The sequence below is a fragment of the Seriola dumerili genome, unplaced genomic scaffold (genome assembly GCF_002260705.1).
Source record: "Seriola dumerili isolate Sdu_G_001 unplaced genomic scaffold, Sdu_1.0 BDQW01001168.1, whole genome shotgun sequence".
NCBI lineage: Eukaryota > Metazoa > Chordata > Actinopteri > Carangiformes > Carangidae > Seriola > Seriola dumerili.
In genome coordinates this window covers 149,825-175,294 of record NW_019175423.1, presented here as the reverse complement: position 1 = coordinate 175,294, position 25,470 = coordinate 149,825, and the positions used below count along the sequence as shown (strand labels likewise).

Sequence of the window (25,470 nt, the reverse complement as noted above, 5' to 3'; positions counted from 1 at the left end):
ACGGGTTGTGAGGGTCTGCTGGGAAAACCTGGCGGAAGAACCCGTCAAGATGATTTTCAACGCACACCTCCGGCAGAGTTTCGACCGCGTCCCGAGGGCAGTGGGGGACATTGAGTCCGAATGGGCCTTGTTCCGCTCTGCTATTGTTGAGGCGGCTGTTGCAAGCTGCGGCCGCAAGGTAGCTGGGGCCAGTCGTGGCGGTAACCCCCGTACCCGCTGGTGGACACCGGCGGTGGGGGAAGCCGTCAGGCTGAAGAAGGAGGCCTACAGGGCGTGGTTGGCCTGTGGGTCTCAGGAATCAGCTGACTGGTACCGGCGGGCCAAGCGGAGTGCAGCTGCAGCAGTTGCTGAGGCAAACCTCGGACGTGGGAGGAGTTCGGTGAGACAATGGAGGAAGACTATCGATCGGCTCCAAAAAGGTTCTGGCAAACCGTCCGGCGCCTCAGGTGGGGAAGGCGGCAACTCGCTCACACTGTTTACAGTGGGGGTGTGACAAACATGCAAAAAAATAAGAAATCAGGAAGGGGGCAAACACTTTTTCACACAACTGTGTATATATATATATATATATATAATAAACATTACATAATACATACACATCTTTTTAATCTTGTACATTTGCTTGTTAATGTCTTTTATTTATCTAAATAGTTAAATTTATTCAAATTCATTTGTATTGTTTTTAAATGGTATTTCAATGTAATTTTAAATTTCTATTTTTAATGTATTTCCATGCCTCTGTAAAGCACTTTGAATTGCCTCGTGTCTGAATGGTGCTGTATAAATAAACATGCCTCGCCTTGAAAACATACTGAACATTTAACCAATTAACACACTTTATTTTATTTACTGTAGAAGTTTATTATTTTAACATAGTGTAAAAATGTGAGAATAGGTCTATACTGTTTGACTTATATCCATTCATATGAGTCATATGGACAAATGAGCATATTTTACATAAATGTTTGTTTGTCATTTTTAGCTAAAAACAGTGCCTGTGTTGCTGTTGTGTTGGTGAAGATGAGCGCTGGCTTGTACAGGATGGAAAAACAATCGAAACATAGTTTAAAACCACTGAAAATGAGTGGTGTAGTAGTGGTGTGATGCAGTTAGATTCATACCTAGGGACATCTTAACGGCTCATCTTTGTGATCCGTATCAAACTGTAGGGTGGTAGTCACTGGCAGGATCAACAACACTGCATTATTTTTATCTACAAAGCACTGGGTACCTGACATGTCTTATTAACTTTAGCTCATCTTCACACTGCGCTAAATCACAACACTATTTGGTCTTTGAGAATCAACATGTTAGCACAGAAGCTGGGAAGTTGGCTGTTAAATTTTACACTGCACACAAGTGGAATAATATGCAAAAAAGATTACAATTAGATGATTAATTAATCATTAGTTAACCCCTTTTAATGTGTTTAAATCTCTGTTAGCTGACTGCTTTAAACGGAGTCATATTGCTTTTATAAATGGCTTCTTTTTTTTTCTTCTATACATTACATTACATTACAATACATTGTATATTGCTTATCTGTTCAAAATAGTTTTTACACTTTTATTATTGTCTCATATTGTATATTTTGTTTCAGGATGTCCTTGAACAGGAGAGCCTGCTCTCAATGGCCTTCCCTGTATAAATAATGGTTTGAATTAATTAATTAATTTCATCATTGTCTCCTGAGGTTTAGTATAAAGTAAAATCAGACTGTGAGGGAGAGAAAGCAGAAACACTCCACTAATGTCCTGATAGTAAACCCTGCTCAGACAGCAGGCCCCAATAAAAACAACTACTTCTGAAGGAAGACAGTTAATCCAACTGTTGTGTTGTTGTGTTTCTTATCCCGGCAACAGCCAACAAACAATAAGACGTCTGATCCATTCCAGGTCTGCAGCCGACGCTCAGATGCAGGGCAGCAAACAATAGCTGGGTGTTTGTCAGGTTTTATAAGAGGGTGAGGAGAAGGGTCCACACTGGAGCTTATGAGGAATTAATGTTATTAAATACACATCGATTCAACATTTCTGGAACAATATTAGGAAATTACTACTGGAAGAACAAGCTCAATATACTGCAGTCTCAACCACCAATTATAAGAAAGAACATTACTTTGCTCACATTTTAAATGAACACTGCCAATGGTTTTCAGATGATTGAAGTTCCCACACAGAGCAGCAGAAGTGTGGACAGGTCATTTTTAAGGTAAGACTCCGTAGCCATCCTACTGATCGACTGAGGCTGTGCTGTTTATCACTGGACATTTAGACCATGCTGTCACATCTATGAATAAACTCTGTCATCATTTAGCTGAACACAGTGCATAGGATGACGAGCAGCTCGTAATCCACCACAGCAGCTAACACAATTTAATAGACCACATCTAGAACTGCATAATTAATCCAAATATAATCAAAATCACAATATGGCCAAGTGCAATATCCAACTCACAGGAGCTGCCATTGTTTTGATAAAGGTAAAATGAGTCACATTGTTGTGCATTATTGGCACCATAAGTGTTGTGGTGCTACAGAGACGCCCCGACCTACAAATCATATTCTCCACATGTAAAGGAACATGTTTGTTTGGTATAAGACCAACAAAAATCACATCATCATATTTTTTTTTGTGAAAATTAAATGTAAAATGACAAGTCCAACTGAAATCACAATATCTGCCAAAATAATCACAATATATTGTTTTTTGCATATCATGCAGCCCTAGCTCCACATCTGAATGTATATAATCTTCATCCTCTAACCTGCTGCACCCCTCACTCAAACGGCCGCTCCTCAGCGGTGCGACACACACAGCTTTCACAAGTCTAAAGGTCACGATGCATCGAAACATCCACACCTGTTGTTTCACATCTCAATGTGCATCATTGTGGGACATGTGTCTAATCGTTGGGATACATCACTTCCCCATTTTCCAACACTAACGCATGAGAACTGCTCAGAAAAGCAGCAATTTCATCATAGTCACTCCTGAAAAGAGAACATCCTGCTCCTGTGTGACACAGGCTTCACACTGTGCGTGGATTACAGCCATAGATGGCAGGAAATGAACATCCACAGACACATGTAAACAACAATTTTAATTTCATGGGACACTTTCTCTTGACATATGTGTCTAACTCTCCTTCAGCATATGGAGCATTAATAACTCTCTCTTAGCATCTGTTGCATTCAGCTCTGTCTTGACGTTATGGAGATGAGATGGTAAGTGTGTCTTCTCTCTGGGAAGTAGGTTAACAATCTCCTTACAACCTCCAGACTGTTCCTCAATAGGACACATAGAGACGACAGTTGGAGGGAGACAGAAGGAAGAGAAGGAGGGGGAGGAAGAAGGGGGGATGGGTGGTGTGTGTGTGTGTGTGGGGGGCATGGGAGGAAGGAAGAAGCTGAAGAAATGAGAGGGGAGAGGAGGAAGGAAGGCAGAGGTGAAGGAGGGTGTAGGGGAGGCGAGATAAGAGGAAGAGGAGAGAGAGGGAAGGAGGCAGAAGGTTAATGAGGCCTGAGAGGAAGATGGAAGAGGCAAGGGAGGGAGGGAGGACGCATTTCTATTGTGGTGAGGAGGAGAAATCAATGGCAGCAGCAGAAGGCAGCTATGGTGAGTAGACACAGGGGGTAACATGGCTCTGTGGAGGCTCTGTAACAGTGTACAGGTGTTTTATCTAGTTTCTCTCTGTACAACATCAGATTAGCTGTTCTGCACTTCTATAAGCAACAAAACAATAAATAAAAATAAAAAAAAATAAAAACAATTGGCAGAAAACCTATTTTCTGATATGTTTTAGTTGTTCTCTGCTCACAGAGATTCAGCTGTCTGAGCACGACCTTTGTTCATTATTAAATAAATAAGGAAATATGAAATAAATAATTGAATAAATAAATTCAGATAAAATATACGGTATAACCATGAAATTAGAAAATAATACAGTAAATTTTGAAACTCACCTGATCATTATTAAATGTTAATTTTAGGGATGCTGATCGTTATTATTAATGATTTTCATTAAAAACACGTAATCGGCATTAATGCTTGTAGTCACCGATCACCTTAAAACCGATCTCCTGTGGTTAATACTCTGGTGTCTGCGGCTGAGAGAAGCACTGTGTGCTGTGTAGTGTAGTCCCGCCTCCCACCTTGTTCACTGCAACGGTGCAAACAGGCCACCAAAACAAAACATGTCAGCTGAGCTGTGTGGAACTTTTACAAAGTGTGTGAGATGCCATCTGCCATTCATGACAAAGATGATCAGCCGATCTGACTCACAGATGATATCGATCGGTATCGGCAACAAAAAAACATGCTTGTAGCATTACTAATTAATTTAATATGTTTTCACACCAAGAGTTTATTTTAGTCCATTAAAAATTGTTGGAACATTTTCACCATCTCCATGGGAGACCCTGACCTCAACATCACAACTAAATACCTGACCACAACACTTTAACTAACCCTGATCTAAAACTAAACCTCATTCTAACCTGGAGCTTAAAACCAAGTCTTAACCTTCAAACAGCCCTTTGAAGTTGTGAGGACATGCCAAAATGTCCCCACTTCATAAGGTGTACCAAACTCCTCACAAAGATAGAAGTTCAAGTACACGTACACACACTGTACCTTTACATGATGTCCCTCCATGTAGCGTGTTGCATCTCTGAAGAGACGATACATGACGAAACCCTGAGGATCGATGCTGTCAATCAGAGGATACGCTGTCTGAATGCATGCACGCACCCACGCACGCACGCGCGCACACACACACACACACACACACACACACACACACACACACACACACACACACACACACACACAAAAACAAAATAATCAGCACCAGCTGCCATAACAGACTATACATTTTATTTGTCAGCTGAATCAGATTAACAGTTTGCAAACATTAAATATAAGTCAGGATTTTTTTTTCATTTTCATTTAAGTAAAAATTTTCAAACTTTCTCTGGTGTCACTTTTGCTTCTTTTCTCCGTTTCATGTCCTTTTGAACTGAAGATCAGTCAGATCAATCAGATTAATCAGTAATTAAACTAATCTTGGTTGCAGCCTTAATGACACTCAACAAGTAAAAAGGTGTGAATAATGAGTGAATAGTTGTTGTTAGTTGGGAAGAAATTGAGGAACACTGTTTGTGTGTGAAGTGTGTCGAATTGTCTACAGACGACTGAAGACCAAAACTACACAAACAGACCACAGATCTGACTGACGGCTCTGTTAACATCTCAGAGGATCACCAACCAGCAAAGCAGGACTTCATGGTCACCACCGTCTGAAAAGCACTGAGTTTTACCTTCAGTGACTTTGTTCTATAACTTTCCAAACTGTGAACTGCAGCTAAAACCTGAATGAATGAAAACAGACCACCAATCACATCACAGACGTGTCATTAAAAAGACTCTTAATCTGTGTGTTTCCTCAGGCAGCTGCGGCTCTGACAGTAAACAACAGTGAAGCAGACGCTGATAAAACAACAACACAAACAACAGATCTGATCAGACAGAAAGTCAGCTCACATCAGCATGACAGTGAAGCCTCTGAGGGCCTATTTAGAGGTAAACAGGACTAAATGATCTGCGTGTGTGTGTCTCTCTCACCATGCCGGTTTCTGCAGTGAAGATGACGATCTCATAAAGTGGTGCGAGCTGCTGGAACAAGTAGTCGATGCCTGGACGTTTCTTAAACCGCCAACCAGTGGACAACTGGAAACACAGACAGGAAAAACACAAACCAGTCAGCAAGTCCACAGGAGATACACTCTGATGTAACCAGTCATTTCGTCAGACGTGGGATGACCATCAGCACAGCACATGGATGGGCGACAGTGTTTTTTTCTGAGGCATATTTTGAATTTGAATCCCTCTTTTCTAATATTAAATCACACACCAGCTGAAGGTATGGTTTGGTATCATTTGAATTTGATCAATTCAGATTCGGCTTATTGATTCCCTATCTCAATTCCAAAATGGTTAGAGGTCAGATGTTTAGAAAACAAAAATTAAAAACACACACAAAAAAAAATAATTCAAGCGTTAATCGAACATTCACAAAGTAAATAGTATTTACTACAATAAAAACGTTTGATCCCTAACATGTGCATAAAAATATTAGATAATAGATAAAGATCAATCTAGAGGAGTTAATTAAGCGTGAGAAAAAAACTTATTAAAACCTCAATAAAAGCTTAAAAACCTTTAGAGCTGACAAGTTTTTTTTCAGTGTTACAAATCTTTTTGTATACGTTTGTTTCTCTGTGGCTTGAAAGGTGGGGTGACATGTGAATGAGTGAGTGTATGTAAATAGGTGTTTGGTGCACAGCCCTGATGGGTGCAGCTGATTGGGTCTTAAAAGGAACCAAGATGGTGTGGCCAAGCTGCAAGGGGAATAGAAGCACATCTTCCTCCTGTCCAAAACCGACCACACTGTTGTCTACAGCCCTGTTTGTCATGTTTTGAGCCTTGTTATAGTTTGAGAGTTGGTAGGGGTGGATTGCCTTTTCCTTTAGATCACTTTTCTCCTTTTTTTGTTAATTAGGGAGGTTAGTTGATGTTTTGTTTCTAGATAGATGTTTTGGTTGTTATTTTTTCCTTTGTCCACCTTACAGCTGAAATCCACTCTCCTCCTATTGAACAGCAATTCGTAAATAAATACACCAGTTAGCAATCTAGTAATTTATTCCTGTGGCTACATGGGACTCGGGGAAGATGAGGTATTCATGTTGTGCAAGATGGGACATAACACTCAGAAAATGTTTGGTGGTAGCGGGTTATTTAAGGTACCAATGAGACAAACACAATTCAGGACTGAGGTTTATCAGACCATAGAACTCATCACTAGTAACTTTATCTTTCATTGTGACAATAGAGTGTTTAACAGTAGAAACACAGTGTTCATACCCCCGCTGCATCAACAGAGTGGCTACATTCAAACATTCTTTGCCATTTAATTCTTTATCTCAGACACAAGCAGTAGCTTCCAGTCTCTGGCTGACACACACACAACTGTGGGGAGACACCACATACACAACACTTAAAGTTTTTAAATGATCAGACCATAGAGCTGAAACGCTCAGGTAACTTGTGATAGGCGTTTCATAGCTCCAGCCATATTCCTATTAGGAAGTAATGGAATCACAGGTGAAAACATATAATGGGTAATTATTAACGTGAAAGCAGCAGGTGAACCTTTTATCAGCAGGCTGCGAGTCTCAGACCTGCAGAGACCTGCAGAGGGAAAGAAAAGACTGGTTCCAGAGAAGAGAACTCATAATGCTCCAGCTCTGAATTTTATTTATACAACAGCGTTCCTCCCACTTCCTGTCAACAGTTTGTGTTTGTCTCTTTCCTGTTTCAACATGTTGAGGCCCACATGCACAAAGTCAGCTCCATGAAGATACACTTTCCCAGTTTGGTGTGGAAGAACCTGAATGACTCGCCTGACTTGAGTCCTGACCGAAACCCTCCACCCAACACCTCTGGGATGAACTGGAACACTGACTGTGGGACAGAAATTAAAGCCCGACATCAGTGTCGGGTCTCACTGATGCTGTTGTGTCTGAATGGGAGCAAATCCCCACAGCAGATTCCACATTAGCACCTCATACCTGTTAATATATTAGTGTTTACTTTTAAGGCTCTGATTTATTTCTTACCAAGAACCAAAAAAACATCTCAGTGTTGTTTTACATCTCCTCTCTTAGGCTTCTCTCTGGAGCTCTAGTGACAGCAGTGAGCCAATCAGGAGAGAGGATGTTCTGAGGGTGGTGACTGCTCTGTTGTGACATCACAAAGTTTCAGAAGTCTTTACAGCTGGTTTTACGGCTTGGTTTCTGAATACAGGCTGTGTGCATTTCTCTGTATACTTTCACAGTATTATTATAGAACCTAGACCTGCTTTATAATCAAACTACACATGGACATCTACCTTTAGACTATTTGATCTAAGAAATTTGTTCATTAAAATTTATTGCTGTTGACAACAAAGTGATGGCAATTTTACTCTGAAAAACACAGAGCCCACATTTTGTTTATGAAGTGAATAAGAGCTGGAATGAGCAGCTTTTTGACAACAGAAGAAAGTTGGTCAGCTGACATGTAAGATCAACATTGCAACCACAGCCTGATGTAAAAGGCATGTGTGTGTGTGTGTGTGTGTGTGTGTGTGTGTGTGTGTGTGTGTGAGTGTAACTGTAGCAGCTTAACAGCCATTGTTTTGTTAGGGTCAGACCCTCAGAGGTCGTGACCTTCTCTGCTCAGGTCGGCTCCTGTTTGCTGCTGCTCAAGTTAAACACACAACATCTACAGCCTGAGGGCTGTTGAACCGTGTGTGTGTGTGTGTGTGTGTGTGTGTGTGTGTGATTATGTAGTGATAGTCAGACTGATGTTCTCAGATAGAGTTTTCTTTCAGTTACTCTCTGACTCAGGACTCTGATAATCTGCAGCCACGGTTACAGCTATAAAATGCTGGTGACAGTTGAAGCAGTTTATACGTGTGTGTGTGTGTGTGTGTGTGTGTGTGTGTGTGTGTGTGTGTGTGTGTGTGTGTGTGTGTGTGTGTGTGTGTGTGTGTGTGTGTGTGTGTGTGTGTGTGAGAGGTTGGAGGGTTACAAAAGGACATGAAGTGTGTGTTGAGGACAGGGGATGTACAGTGAAGAAAGAGGGAAGAAGAAAGCTGTGTGTGTGTTTGTCTGCTTTAACAGGCAGCAGGTGTCGAGTTACGGCTGCAGCACACCTGTCAGGTAAGTTCACAGAGTGAGTGTGTTTTTGTATGTGTATATGTACGCGTGTGTGTGTGTGTGTGTGTGTGTGTGTGTGTGTGTGTGTGTGTGTGTGTATGAGTATAAAGAGGAGAGTCAGACAGTCGACAGGTGGTGGGATACACCTCCGACACACACCGTATCCTCCACCTGTCCCATAAAACATCACCCCCCCCATTCACCTCAGCCCCTCCCTTCTTGATGCCATTAACTGTTACCTGTTTCCTTTCTGCTGCTTCTGAGGTGAAGTCTTCCACCACATAATATCCTATATATACAGCTTAACTGATCATCTCATAAAGAATGTTTAGCAAAAGACAGACAGACAGGGAAAGAGGAAAGAAAGTAGTATGGGAGGTGCAGTGGAGGAATCCAGAGGCAGAATAGAAGACCTTTGACTGTGTGGAAATCAGATGTTTTCCCGTCACAGATGATCAACATGGACCCTGTTCAGACCTGCATTAACATGCGTCTTCAGTGATCTGATCACGAGTGGTCAGCTCTAAGTTCAGTTCACACCTGGATTTAAAATGTGTCTCCACATGTGTCTCCAGTGATCTCACTTCCTGCTTTATATGCAAATAAACAGGTATGTGTTGTTGTTTTTAGCCAATCAGACAGACGGGTCTATTGTCAATGTGCTTGTGTGAGTGTGTGTGAGAGAGTGTGGCATGAAGCGAATCACACCGTGCACAGCTCTACAGTGAAATAAGGTTTTATTTAGTTGATTTATTTAGTTTTTATTATTTGAAATAGTAAAATATTTTGGTTCATTATAAACTGTGTTGGGACTAATCAGACTGTGTCAGAGGACATCAGTAGAGCAGTTGGTCCTTCAATTTGGCCAGGACACATTTGCATTCACACTGCTAAAAGAACTCTGAATGTGGTCTGAGTTATTTGATCTGAAATGTGTCCTCAAATGTGTCTTGGGTGCGTTCACACCTGAACTTAGAGCTGTCAGCTTGTGATTGGATCACCTGAGACGGATGTTTATACCAGGTCTGAACAGTGCTGTAGACATGAAAACATCAGACTCATGTAGGCAGATAATGGAGTTTAGTGGAGCAGCAGCACTGCAGGTGAGCTGAACTGAAACAGACTGGACAGGGGAGTAAATAGTCTGTAACCAACAATCTGAGGCATTGTACTTCACACTCTCGCTCTCTATTTTAGGTCCAACAGCACTAGTTCTGAGAGACCATGAACCAGCTCTTAGTGTGTGTAAGTGTGACGACACATACCGACCACTCTGGGTGCAGCAGGACGTCGGTGAGCTCCAGCACCAGAGTGTAAGGAGGCTGGTAGTACGGCTCTTTCAGAGGGTCAGGCAGCAGCTTCGGGCTCGTCGGCTCAATGATCATCTATAATTATCAACACACACATACACACACAGCAGGTCACACTGTGTCTTCAGAAATGAATGCATATTAACCATTAACATATTTCACAACACCGTCCAGAGTCAGAGGAGGAAGTTGGCAAGTCTGAGAAAATACTGGAAGTTCTGGCTTCAGAAGGGAAAATCCAGCCTACATACATTTTATACTTGTACTTAACAGTTCTTCTATTAGCTACTAGATAAATGCTAAATCAGCTCATATTACACTCTGAAAAAAAACTAAAAAACTAAACAAAAAGGAAGATAGGATATGCCCATATTAAGATATGCTTACAGATACTGAAAGTATTGATAAATCACTTTGTACATTCAGAACTGAAAATCTTGACTCCACAACTTTACTGAGGAAAATTCACAGCTATAATCTGAATCTGCATAGAGCCCCTTCTTGCAGGAATATGAAATCAAAATGGGATGTGCGGTGTGGGGTTGGCCGAAGGTTGAGAGACCAGGATAAAAACATTTCCCATCTACTGCCAAGTTTTGCAAAAATACAAAACTGTGGCTTCCACAGTAAAACCTGATTTTAAGTATTCTGGCAACTGAGTAAAAACCAAGGAGAGGGCACAGTGAAAGGACTCAGTTGCCTGGCTGAGAAGTTGAGGTGTGCAATCTGTCGCCTGCAGCTCCTCATCTAACAGCTCACTGTGGCTGCTCTTCTTCTTCCATTTCTCTCAACAATATTTCAAACTGATCCACTGTCAAAGAAATAACAGTTGTCTTGTTTAGTGGACACATTTTTGATGAATGATAGCGGTATGTGCTAAGTTTACTGACAAACATATCATATTTCCTGTGATTATTGATGATAAAAGTCAACTCGTGTTTCACCAGAGAAATGCTTTAAATGTGAAGCTGCAGTAGTACAAAATGTTTGGTTTGCATTAACAGCAACTTAATACAGCATTTTTTCAGGATGTTGCCACAGACACCCAGTTTGTAATGCTGCAGGTAGTACTGCTTAATAATAACCAGTGGGCTATAGGTTCAATCATGATTGTGTTGCCTCATTTGGCAATAGTGACCTAACAGATATTTTTTTTAAATGAAACTCTCTGAGATTGCCATTTAAACATAGGCCATTGTGAATTTGTATGACCAGTCATTTGAATCTATGTTATGTAACTTGAATAAGAAGCAATTAAATTATACTGTGATTTTTTTTTTTAAACATATTTTTGATATGTTTTTAATAGTTTAATGGCAACTGCTGTTTTGTGTATCCTGGACAACTGTCAAATTGAGTAACGTGTAAATGTGGATTTGTGTGAGAGAGTATTGGTGCAAGACACTGTATTTGTCTCTTATGTGTTATTGAAATTATTTTGATTGTCAATGTTATGGTACACTACAAATACGTGTGCCTCCCAAATATTGCACACACAGCCTTCCTGGTAGGGAAACCCTCTGAGACTTGACCTATTCAAAGGTTTCTTTTTCCATGCCTTGCACTTGCGTGCACGCACACACACACACACACACACACACACACACACACACACACACACACACACACACACACACACACACACACACACACACACACACACAGTGGATTGGTTAAAGCAGGTGTGAACGGTTGAATTTAGAGCTGACCACTTGTGATCACTGAAGACACAGGTTAAAAAGGAAAAAGAAAAGGTTGGGAACCACTGCTGCAGACAATGAGAAAAAAAGAAAAAAAACCTCCTCTCTTTGCAAAACCCACCATATCCAACTACACGTCCCCAAACTTCCAGGGAAAAAACATAAAAAGCTTTAAACCGAAAGGTTATTTCCTCCTGGTTTTACCTTATGACATGAAAACTTGAAGTTGAAGTTCATGGTGTCTGACTTTAGCTCACCTGTCTGTAGTCTTGGAAGTATTTGAAGGTTCTTTTCAACTGCTGGACGACTGGAGGGTCTGACAAGAAGAACGGAAGAAAGGGTTAGACATTTTCTTAAACACATATTCAGTGTAAATTCTCAGGCAGCAGCAGCAGATGACTTTAGGACTTTATGAGAGTATATATCAGCTACAAGGACCAAAGATATTAAAAAGCTCCAGTTTAGTTTACAACAATCTGCCACGTTTTAAGATTCATGGTGAAGTAAGATAATCAGTTACAGACAGCTTTTCTTTGTGGCATTTCCTAACAATTTGTTATTAGCTTAACCAGCAAGATGTTGTTGTGTAAAAGACTTGGCGAAGAGTCGGCTGAGGAAACATGAAAATATCTTTTCAACAGTGGTTGGATAAAGTTCTTATTGGTCTTTTACTTTTTATTGCACTTACAGTAAAGTTCAGTCATAGTAACATCAACTCCAGTAATCTTCAGTTATCTTCACTTGTTTGCTCTGTGTGTGTGTGTGTGTGTGTGTGTGTGTGTGTGTGTGTGTGTGTGTGTGTGTGTGTGTGTGTGTGTGTGTGGTGTGTGTGTGTGTGTGTGTGTATGTGTACCTGCAGCCCCGCCTCTCCAGGAGAGCAGATGGAGCAGTCCAGAGGACAGAGAAGCAGTGTGACCATAGACGATTTAGTCAATAAATATATGGCGGTTAATAGTGACTGGCCGCCACAAATAAATCAATGTATGGGAAACAATTTGTCGTCAATTATGGCGACTAATCATGGAAGCCCTAGGTCTGAATAAACATCAGCTGAGTCAATTTAAATCACATATTAATATTTTCTGGACATAAACACTGTGTTAAAGCCTGTGAGACAAAGCCGAAACAGCTGAGAATCATCCACAAATCTAAGCTGAAACAACAGCAACATCATACATTTACAGGTTTATAAAATGACTGAAGATGAGAAAATGTGGTTTCATCGCCTTCAATTACTTCCACCTGGAAAGGAACAGAGCAAAGCTGGATGAGATCTGATTGGTTGGGCTGTCAACATGAAGCTTAGCTGATTAGTTAGTATCAGTGTGCTGATCAGAGGAGTCACATGGTTCAACCTGCAGCCTCCAAAGTGATCAATGAGGCTGAGGCGCGACCTGCCGATGACGGCGATAAGCCAGCTAGATGAGTCCTGCTATGACGACTCCAGCTGTCAACACACTGATGACTAATAATAATAAAGACTTCATTTCCCATGGGGCCATGGGCTCATTACCGCAAACAGGAGCACAATAGCAAGTTACACACAAGCGTGCCTCTCTCTATCCCTCCATCTTCATCTTTAAACATGCTCCACTGAAGCTAACACACTCTGGTCCCCAGGGATTCTATCCCCCAGAGTTCAAAGCGGCGTGCTGAAGCAGGAAGCAGAAGCCATCTGCCACAGTCCTGCTGTGATGACGCGCTTCCACACATGTGGGTGTGTATATATACTGTATGTATATGTATAATGTAGATACCAGATGGGGGTGGTGAATAAAAAGAGGGTGGATGTACATGTACATGTAGAATCCCTAAATTAAAAAAATACATGCACCTGAGATTGAAAAAAGTAAACCGATTTAATTCAGTTTTACAGCAAATTCAAGCTGTTAGCTAAAAAAAAAATAAAACACAAAATAAACTGACACTGTCATTTGTCTTCCAGATGTTCAGAGGTGGCAGGACTGCGAGCAAAGTCAACATAAAAACACGAGTGGATGTGAAGAAACAGAAACTGGTGTCAGAAAAATGCAGAAGATGCTGTCGACCAGCATGCTTGTGTTTTTGGTGAACACTAAACTGAACTATGGGTTTTGGGCTATTGGCTACACAAAACAAAAGCGGGGTGATAATATGCACTCTGCTGGGGCTCCCCTGCAAGAACACACACATAAACCTGATAAACAAATAAACCTGAAACCTTGTCAGTACAGAGAGAGAGTTAGCATTAGCACAACCACTAACACTGTGTCAGCCACTTCCAGTTACAAGCTAACAAACAACAAACAAATAAAAGATGCTAACGGTTCTGATCCATCAGCTAGTCTCTGGTTCTGGTCTCAACAGACTCCTCATCTGAGTCTGGGTCTGACTGAGGGTCAAACATGTGGCTCTCTCTGATGATCTTCCTCCTCTAACCATCTTGATACTCTCTGCTCTTTCACCTGTCCACCTTGAGCAAGCAGGTGGTGTGCTGGGCTCAAGGCCGGACCCACATTTCTAAATCAGGAAGTAAGAGTAAATGAGCTTCAGACACAGTTTACAGAGGTGGTGGTGATGGTGATGGGGGCAGAGATGAGGTAATGCTTCTGTCAGAGTGGCTGATGGGTGCATGAACAGAGGAGGACAGGAGACGGATGGAGAGGAGGAGGAATATTTGTCATCCTATCAGCTTCCAGCACTGAGAGGAGGATGTCACTGTTCACGTCAAAAGTTACTACGTTCACTAATCCAACAAGTCCAACTCTTTGGTCCTGACGAAAACTTCTAAGATACTACTTGATGGTTTGCCATGAAATTTGGTTCAGATATTCATAGTGCCCAAAAGATTAATCCTTATGTCTTTCATGATCCCCTGACTCTCAAATTAGCGCCACCTGCAGGTCTATCCAAGACATCTGAACATGTCACACACTAAGCTCTGGGAGAATCTGATGTTTTTGTTGCACCCCTACAAACCATGTTTCATTCAGCTATTTACAATTGTGTGGTACCATTACAGAGGATGCTTTTAAAGGAGAAGTTTGAAATGTTTTAAAATGATTCAAGGCTTGAAAGGTCAAAGTGGATGATGGTTATGTGATAAAGTTTTGTTTGTGTACAGAGCCACCCAAGCAGAGGGAAGTGGATCTAACTCTTTTAAGTCAAAATGACTTCATATTTCTCAAAACTAGTCTTGAAAATCCTCCTTCCCAGAGTTAAAGAAAATCCAAACCAGTCAAAATCTACATCTGCACCAAGTTTGTTTGGATGTAAAATAAGTGAAATTCCTGTTGGTCACGTGTTGCTGCCTGTGTGTGTTTCCTCCTGATGATGTTCTGGGATTGAAGGGGCCACCTCCTCCTCTTTCTTCTCTGCTCTCATTATTCTCCTTTCATCTTCTCCCCCTCTCCAACGTTCTTCATTTCATAGTCAATGTCAGCTCTTTGTGTGAGAGGCCTCGCTCCATCAAGCTGTCAGATCTGGGCTGTTTGTGCTCTGAGTCAGCCTGGGTGGGCCGATGTGGGCCAAACAACTTTCCTCCTGGTACTGATCTGCCAGTGTGATGCTGATGCAAATCAAGCCAAATTTATCCTGGTTGAGGTTACTGCACTATGAGTGCACAGAACTGGCTATCATCATGTTCTGGGCAGGTTGTGTACAGTGGCTTTATAAAGCTTGTTTGATGAAAACAACTGCTGATGAAAACACTGACACCACGTCTACACAGGAAGTGCAACATGATCAGCTTGTTAGAAGGCCTCTGCCTGTTAGGAGGTCTAAGTTAGCAGGTCTCTGTGCTCAGGTTCAGTACTGAGTAAGCGTGTAACGATACACATATTTGTGCTGTGCCATCCGTTACAGGATGTCCGGTTCAGTTCTCGTTGTGATCCAAATGAATACAATCTATCTTTAACCATGCATGTTAAGTGCAGTATGTTTTGTGTTCTGATGGTCAGTCTACGACACGTTAGGAGAATAAAGTCATCCAAGTGAGTGAGATGGTTTTTTTCAACTGCAGGAGACATTGTTAGAGCCAGTAGATCTGCTCTTCCTGAGGGCGCCCAGTCGCTCACCTGGTAGAGCTCATACTATCGAGGCTTAGTCCTAAACACAGCGGCACAGGTTAGAATATGACCTGTGGCCCATTGTTGCATGACATCCCCCCTCTCTCTCTCCCTGACTTTCTCTCATTATGGCTATCGAAATAAAGATATATATTTTTTAAAAACTGCCCTTTTTGCAGACAATGTGGATACATTAATCTTTCTGAAAAAAAAAAACATGAGAATAGAGTGAATGTATGTGTGTGTGTGTTTTTTTTGTTTTTTTTTAAGAAATGTGCCTTTATGTGCAAGTCATCCAATTTGACATTATTTCCAGTTTACCACAAGTTTATAATGACACCTTTATGTTTAGAAGTTAAATTCATAATGAATTAAAAGAAATGTTTTTCATGTCTCATTTTCACTGTACCGAAAAACATACCCAACCCAACAGATGTGTGTGACATACAGGGAAACGACATGTCTGAGTTGCACCACAGTGCATGTTGTCAGACATTACAAAACAATAAATAGGTGCACAACACAAAGTCATTTTAGACTAAAGTTAAAAACTGAATGTTGGGAATGAAAGCGTGGCAGCACAACAATTTCTGGTTTTATTCCATTTAATGGCTGCAATTATCTAAAGTGCTTTATAACTGTCACATCGATGGCAGCAAGCAACCATGTAAGGTGCTGGTCTGAGCATCAGGAGCCATTTAAGTTTCAGTCTTCTGCCCAGGGACACTTGTGTGTCATAATTGAACACAACCAATGCATTGGGGACACCTCACAATGTCCTGACAGGCAATAAGACTACAGCCTGTCAGAATGTTGTTGCCTTCTCTCATAAAGTTTGACTGTTTCAACGATGGGTCAGTGATGTTGACCAGTGGGAGCAGAGATCTCTCTCCAACTGTTATCATGGAGAAGAAAAATAAGAACAATGCTGTTGTTGCTGTGAGGGTCGAACACTGAAGTGGGTCCCTGGCACTTACTTTTGTGTCACCAAAGTCAGGACAGATGGCGAGCTCTGATTGGTTGGGACCAGAGTTAATGACAGTATGATCAATTAATCAGATAGTGATGAGCTGCAGTCTGATGCTGGCATCAAATAAATACTTTAAGTTATGTACTTTAAACTTCAGGCTCCATTTAAAGCCTCCCTGATGTGTGTTTAACCTGTGTGTTAACATCCATATGGTGTTTTTATACAATACAGGACATATGATGAGTGAAATAGTCATCAACTCCATGACTGAGTGTTTACTCCTTGAACTGCTGTGAATGACAGGCTCAAAAAAACAGATTCAGACAGCCAGGGTTTCATACGTCACAAACCTAAGGAACCAATCCTGTCAACTTGTGAGATCGGGTGAATAAACCTGAAACAGTCAGTATATACAGACAGAGAGAGTTAGCATTAGCACAACCACTAACACTGTGTCAGCCACTGCCAGTTACAAGCTAACAAACAACATAAACAAACAAAAGATGCTAACTATGCTACCAGTTCTGATCCGTCTGCTAGTCTCTGGTTCTGGTCTCAACAGACTCCTCATCTGAGTCTGGGTCTGACTGAGGCTCAAACATGTGGCTGAGTCTCTCTGATGTTTCCTCCTCTAACCATCTTGATACTTTCTGCTCTTTCACCTGTCCACCTGGAGCAAGCAGGTGGTGGGCAGGGCTCAAGGCCCGATCCATTTCTCAATCAGAAAGTAAGAGTAGATGTTTTATGTGAGAAAACCATATTAAACTAAATATGAATCATAGCAGAGGATTTAGTCTAAAGAGGAACTTTAATACTTTTATTAAAGTCTGACTTAAGTCTGACAAAAGAAAACATTAGGTTTGGGTGTTAGTCCTCCAATATCAAAGAGCGAGGTGTTTACAGCTGCCAATTTGGAACTGATAATCAACAATTGTACAAAGAGGAATCCACTGGAAATGAGGAGGCCATTTAAATAAGGAAACACACGATTGGCAAATGCAGCAGACGATGGAGGTTGCGGGAGACTGGCTTTGCAAATAACACAAAAAAAACAAATCACACGTCATCTTGAAATAACTCCACATATGTGGAAAATGAAAGAATTGATTTTGACATGTGATTTCCCATTATGAGAAAATATTCCCCTTTAAACAAGTAATCAGCTGTAAATCAGGAATATAAATGATGAATAAACAGAGGAGGAGGACAAGAAAACAAGCTGACCAAAACCAATTAAGAAGAGAGGGAGAGAAAAAATGAAGGAGGGAGGGGCTGAGCAAAATAATGAGAGAAAAGATGAAAAGCAAAGAGAAGAAAGAAGTGGAAGATTAACAGAAAGAGTCAGTTAGGAGGGAGGGGGTGAAGGAAGAGGGGAGGCAACAAGGAAGGGGAGGGGAGAAAAGGAGAGAAGGACAGGAGAAAAGAAAACGGGGATAAAAGTAGAGGATGTAGGTCAGAGGGATAGATAAAAGAAGACAAGGAGAGGAAGAAAAAGAAGAGCTAAGATCAAAGAATGTGAGATGCAAAAAAAGAAAAGGGGGGGACAGAAGTAGCAGAACAGCAGAAGTAACATGAATATGGTAGATGAAAAGGAGAGTTAGGAAAAAAAGGAAGGATGAAAAGATAGGAAGGAGAGGGGCAAATGAAAGGAGGTGAGGAGGAATAAAAGAGGAGGGAGTAAAGGAAGGAGGGAAGGAAAGATAAAATTAAAGAAGGTAGGGAAGAAAGCCAAAAATGAAGGAAATTAGTGATTAAATCATAGGAAGGAGGGATGAAGAGAGGGCTAAAGAGGGAGATGTGGAGAGATGGATGGAGGGGCCTCCGTCCCAAACAAAAGCCGTGGTCAGGCCCGGCATCTGCTGCACAACAACGCCTCCTCCCTCCTCTGACAATCATTTGTTTTATCTCCGGGGACAAACGGCAGCGTGACCTGGCCTCTTTAATGTGTGTGATCTACTGGTAAGAAAGTGTGTGTGTTCGTGTTAGAGCAGTAGAGGTGAGCAGGCTGGGTGATGTATTTGAAAACTCATGTTGAGTGCAGGAGGATGGTTCGGAGCAGGAGCTCGGAGTCACACGCAAGATGTTATTGTACTCAGCTTCAGTAGAGCTGCAGCTAACTTCTATCAAATAATGCCATTATCTATCTGATTAACTAAACACTAATGATGATTTCTGACAATAGTGAAGAATAACCATTAGTTTCCCAGAACCCAAGCCGACATATTTAAATTCATTACTTTGTCCAAACATCAGTCCAAAGCCCAGTGATTTTCAGTTAACTGTCACTGAAGACTAGGGCTGCACAATATGCAAAAAAAATTAAAAATAAATCACATTGTCATTAGTTTGGCAGATATTGCAATTTCAGTTGAAATGATTGTTTTTGCATTTCTGAAATGAATATAAAAATGATGATGTGATTTTTGTTGGTCTTGTACCAAACAAATATGATTTGTAGTGGGGAGTCTCTGTAGCACCACAACACTTATGGTGCAAACAATACATAACAATGTGACACATTTTACCTTTATCAATAATATTGCCGCTCCTGTGATTTGGATATTGCACTTGGCCATTTTGCGATTTCAATTATATTTCCATTAACTGTGCGGCCCTCTTAAAGAAGAGTGAGAAAAAAAATCTTGAAATGAATTTTGCATGTTTTATTTGTGTTCAGTGTTAAGAGTTTTTGACAATCCGAATCCAGTGTAAAGCTGAGAGACAGCTGATTGTTTTTGCTTCCAAGTTTTACTGTGACTATTGAGTGTTTACGAACCATTTCAAAATGCTAGGAAACACAAAGTTCTTGTTCATCTACTCTATGTTTGGGTGATCCAACGGGGGTTGATTTGTGCGTTGTTGTGTGCGTGTGCATGTTCATGTGCATGTGCATGTGTGTACGAGGTGGCACATTCCCTGGTTACCATGGTATCCGACGCTCCTCTGCATTGCACACACGAATGCCACCACTTGGCGCACAAACAGAGTCTGTAGCTAAACATGTCCCACAAGACTATTTATACATCCATTCATCCATCCATCCTTCCATCCATCGTCCAGCCCTCCACTCACCTTCTGCTGCTCCCTTAGGAGGAGGAGGACCAGGAGGAGCAGGAAAAAGAAAGCAGGGAGGATACTGGACGAAGAGCGAGAGAGAGGAGAAGAAAGGAGGAGAATGGAGGCGGTCAAAGAGGAACAAGAAAAGATGAGGAGGAGGAGGATCGGACTGAGAGGTATGGAAGAAAAGGAGGAGAGGACGATGGAGATGAAGGAGCACAGCTTATCTATCTCTCCTCCCTGAGGGATCATGAACTTTTACCCCGATCCCTAAGCTCATCAGGGATGATACGGCCCTGGTCCCTAAGGTCCCTAAGAGGTCCCTGAGGTCATGATTGGCCCTCATTACTCTGAAAAGGACTGATGGGAAATGTGCAGTGAAGCATTTAGATCAAAACGATGTATAAATCAGTAGTTAATAACTCAATATCATTTATCACCTCTCAGTAAAATCAATGTGATGTGATGACAATATGATGATGTCTATGATCATGTGAGGTCTTCATCCGCTGACCGCTGCATCCAACAAGCTTAGTTTCACTATCAATGACTCAACAACCTGAGGATCCTGCTTTAACGTCAGTGATCCATGTAAACGTAACATTGTGTGTTCAAATCCAGCCTCTCAACTAGGGCTGCAGCTATTGATAAATTTAGTAATTGAGTATTCTACCCATTATTCAATCGATTAATCGAGTAATTGGATAAGAAATACTTTTGTCTCATTTAAGAGCAACAGAAAATATAAAAAAGAGAAAAGAAAATGGGAACTAAATGATGTCATTTTAAGAAAAATTTACATTTTTATTGCTTAAATTTCATCGAATATCATATGTCATCTTCGAAAAGCCTTCATCCTCCACCATGGACAGCGAGCGCATGTCTGTCACAATCATGTATAAAATGCTGTCTTGTCTGGGAACTGAGCTGCAGCTAAACTGAACATGGTGCAGCTGTCCATAAAAAATTGTCGTTATGATGCTGTGATTTACTGAAAAAGGTGAAATAATAATTATTGATATCTATTACTAGGCCTTAAATATCATACTCTAAGTTCATAAAATTGGCTAATGTACTTTTATCAACTATGTTGAATGATTGCCCAACACCTGCTGACACTACTTACTGCAGTCAAATAAACTGAAGATTTTATTTTGCTGATATTTTGCTTTCTAAAGTGTTACTCTAGATAAATTCTGTCGTTTTCTCTGGCCTGTCAGCCCATCAAATCATGTTTGCAAACCCATATCTGAACAGTGTAAGAACTTCATATGGATTAAATGAAGCTTCGATGCAAAGAATTTGCCTCGATTATTTGTTTTATCATTTTGAGATACATCACACCAATTCTCTCTCTCTCTCTGGCAAAAGTCTGAAAATATAACTTATAAATAAGAAAGATATTGTGTCTCTTCCTACTTTCTCTCAGAGTTATCATTTTACAGTTAATACAGATGAAATCACAGCTCAGTCTTTGTCTTTCATTTGTGTTTGGCAATTTTGTCAGACAACGTCACAGTTGTAAAATCAGGATTTGACCATAGGCGGTCCAGACATAAACTAGGTTCTGACCTAGTCCTGAATCTTCTTTATTAAGCTTAAACATCTGAAAAAAAATGCATCTGTTTTGAAGTTTGACATTAATTTATATTTTTCTTATTGTTAACAGGACAATGAGCTGACTTTCACAAATTACCCAAACCTTAACCACAACCATCCCCATAACTTCACCTAACACTGACCTAAAAGAACCGGTCTGATGTTATTCTGTGTTTCTGAAAACATTTCATGTGCATTAGTCCTTCTCTCTCCTCTGTCTGTGGCTCTCAGCTCTGAGTCCACTGGTTCCTCCTGAAGATGTAAATCGGTCACTGTAGTTTTCAGTAAACATTACTCAAACATAGACTATTTTTAGTGGCAGATTAAAACATAGTTATTGCTCTAATTTGGTATTTGGGGCGGAGAGACAGTGGGTGGGGAACTGAGTTAAAATAAATGACTGTGTGTGTGTTCACAGGGATGAAGGAACATCTTCAACAGAGAGGCTCCAATGGATTTTAAAAAGGCTTTTGACTACAGTGGAGCTCTTGGAGTCTTGGAGAAAATATGTGTCATGGTTCCTTATGACATTTGGACTCAAATCTGTCAAATCTGTCATCCTGTCTTTTAGTGGGCACTTGGCCTCAGGGCTGGGCTGTCTGACCACCTCTCAAAACAAAAGCATGGGGTTGCAACATCATTGAAATATTGGTATAACATCGCACATTTTCAGACTCTCTCCACTAGAGTGTCACAGTGTTGCACTTTGTTGTTCACATGAAGAAGTGACAGAAATCGTTGTCTAAAGAATAGAGCTTCACAGAGAAATTAAAAGCCAACTGTAATGTTGTAACATCTGTAATGTTTTACCATTAGCATTAGCAGCCCAACAAACAAAGTTTGTAGTAGTTTTATCATTTTTATATTTCACTAAAAACACATGAAACATCATGTCAGCCCTTCTTAATTAGTCGTTCAAAACTCAAATGTTTGTTGCCTAATGTTTTGCCAACGTGCCTGCCGACCCAATCTGTCATTGGGCTTGGTTGGGTATACTACCAATTTAAAATATCCATAGTGCGTGTGTGAGTGTGTGAGAGTGTGTGTGTGTGTGTGTGTGTGTGTGTGTGTGTGTGTGTGTGTGTGTGTGTGTGTGTGTGTGTGTGTGTGTGTGTGTGTGTGAGAGTGTGTGTGTGTGTGTGTGTGTGTGTGTGTGTGTGTGTGTGTGTGTGTGTGTGTGTGTGTGTGTGTGTGTGTGTGTGTGTGTGTGAGGGACAGCTGTGAGCCGTACATGGGGACAGAACTCTCCGGTTAAATGAATTCTGATCACCTGCTGATACTAGTAATCCCTTCGTCAATACCTCTGCGACCCTGAGGCCCAGTCCTGCCTGCGCACACATCCCTCCTTCTGTTCATCAATCAATCTATCCATCCATCCATCCATCCATCCATCTTGTCCACCAGTCTGTCCATCTACACATCCAACCATCAATTCCATTCTCTGGTCTGTCTGCATGTCTGCATCAGACTTCACTTCACTCTTTGTTCAGTTTTAGTTCAGCTAACGAGCCTCTGGCTGTAAACAACACATTAGCTTTATGAGCTGCAGACCTCATAGAGTCAGAGAGCAGGACGGAGATAAAGACAGATTGACAGACAGATATAGACAGAGAGGAAGATGAACAGACATGAAGAGAGGAGAGGCGGTAATAAAGTTACAGACAGAGGGAGGGATGAAGAAGTGCAGTTTTGTAGTCAGATGAGGAAAAAGTGGACCCTGGGGAGTATTTTATGATGGATGGAGTGGCAGAGGAATGGAATCAGCTGGAGGGATACGTGCAGGCAGGAAACACAGACTGGACCTCAAGGAGAGAGAGTTATTGATGAAGTGATTATAAGCAGCAGGAGATCAGAACTCGTTTGGAGGGGGAGTCTAATCGTAGCGGATCAATGTGAAGATCTGAAACACCAGAAGCAATAGTTAACCAGTGTCAGCTGCACTGGATCAGTGCAGTGCATTTAAAATTGGCCACAACATGACAGACTGTATCATTAAAGTTCCTCCAGACACATTTTCAACTCTTTAAAAATCATCTGCTATGATTAATATTGTGTTTAACACACAAAAAGTGAAAAACAAAAATCAAAAACTGGGTCTGAAGCTCATCTACTCACTTTCTACCCTGATTAAGAAATCTGGATCAGGCCTTGTGCCCCACCCACCACCTGCTTGGTCCAGGTTGACAGGTGGAAGAACAGAGAGCAGTGTGAGCGCAAATGTGTCCTGGGCCACATTGAAGGACCAAATACTCTACTTAGTCCCAACACAGTTTCATAAAGAATGGATTTTTTATTTATTTTATTTTATTTTTTATTATATTTATTTACAATTTTAAATGGATAGAACTATATTTCATTATAAGACCTGTGCGCAGCAACATTACTTTGCTCAACCCCTCCGTGCCCTGCTTGCTCTCTCTATCTCTCACTTGCTCGCTCTCTGTCACTCTCACTCACACACGATTGGCTAAAAACAACAACACATACCTGTTTATTTACATATAGAGCAGGAAGTGAGATCCGATCACAATTGGTAAATCGAGACTCATGTGGAAACGCAGGTGTAAACGGATGAATTTAGAGCTGACCATTTGTGATCGGATAACTGAAGATGCATGTTAATGCAGGTCTGGACAGGGTCAGAGAGACTCAGCCACATGTTTGAGCCTCAGTCAGACCCAGACTCACATGAAGAGTCCATTGAGACCAGAATCACAGACAAGCAGACGTATCAGAACGATTAGCTTAGTTAGCATCTTTTATTTGTTTATGTTGTTTGTTAGCTTGTAACTGGCAGTGGCTGACACAGTGTTAGTGTAAAACTTTGCAGCTGTGACTGAAAACACTTCTGTTCATTTGATGATTCGCTGTTTGTTGTTTACTGTGACTTTTCCAGGAGTTTCCAGGAGCAAGTATTTCTCAAGACAGATGAAATTACCTATAATTATCTTATATTATTATTATATTATATATTATCATACATTCAAGAGGTTGTTGTGACCTCTGACCTCTGCTGTTGGTCTGAAGCTCAGTCTGCTGCCAAATGTCTTTCTCTGGATAATTCACCAGAATGTAGGGGTGGGCGATATGGCAAAAATATCATATCACGATTTTTTAAAAATAAAATCACGATTTCGATTTTATCACGATCTTAAATTGGAAAAAGAAAAAACAGACAATTTAGACCAAAGAACCTTTCTTAACAGATTTTATTTCAAATAGTCACAGTTTTGCCTGCATGTGCAAACAATGTAAAGTTTAAGGTAAACAACAACATTCTGGTTCGTCGTGTTACCACCCGATGGCAAATGTTTTCTGTGCGAACTTTGCAAATTACATTTGCTTGCGCTTGATCAGTTGCAGAAAATCCAAACCAATTCCATTTTTTTTAGCGACCGACTCCGTTTGGCTTTCAGCCATCGCTCTCCATGTGCTACCGCTACACACACAAACAAGGAGGCGGGTAGGAAAGTGTGTCACTGCCCGTAATTCGCTATGATTGGTCGGTCAGGTTGACGACGTCAATACGTCTGGTGCGTCGGTGCATCAGCATAGAACTGCAATTTATAGAATGTGCCCTAGACGATCCCACGATCTCTGCAGTTTGAAAGATTGTCTTCACGTTGTAATCCTTCACGATCTAATATCGTCATATCGCCCACCCCTACCAGAATGTAAATGTGTGTGTATTTTGGGTGGTGAGTTTGGGGGGTGCGGAGTGAATGATGGGACAGGGGCATATCGGTGGTTGTTACACACACACAAACAGTGAGAGAAGTTGGCAGTGCTACCGAGGCTCTGTGAAGTAATACATCATTCAAACAAAAATTGACACACACACACACACACACACACACACACACACACACACACACACACACACACACGAAAGTGTGGTCACACTCACCTCTGTCGAACTCATCTGGAATCTGTCAGAGAGAGAAAAGGAGAGAGAAATTATTCAAATCTGACTGACAGCTGACTGACGATCAATCACATACATCCATCAATCAATCAATCAATCAA

General features: G+C 41.1%; 1 protein-coding gene across 1 annotated transcript in view; it reads right to left on the bottom strand.

The window, feature by feature from the left end:
- timm50 (translocase of inner mitochondrial membrane 50) overlaps window positions 1-25,470 on the bottom strand; it is a 53,037-nt gene that overhangs the window by 7,403 nt on the left and 20,164 nt on the right. Inside the window, exons 4-8 of the mRNA XM_022767373.1 lie at window positions 25,352-25,373; window positions 12,030-12,088; window positions 10,028-10,147; window positions 5,626-5,730; window positions 4,636-4,734 (exon numbers count right to left, since the gene is read on the bottom strand). Of these exons, the coding sequence (XP_022623094.1) occupies window positions 4,636-4,734; window positions 5,626-5,730; window positions 10,028-10,147; window positions 12,030-12,088; window positions 25,352-25,373 (405 nt within the window). The remainder of the gene's footprint in view (window positions 1-4,635; window positions 4,735-5,625; window positions 5,731-10,027; window positions 10,148-12,029; window positions 12,089-25,351; window positions 25,374-25,470) is intronic.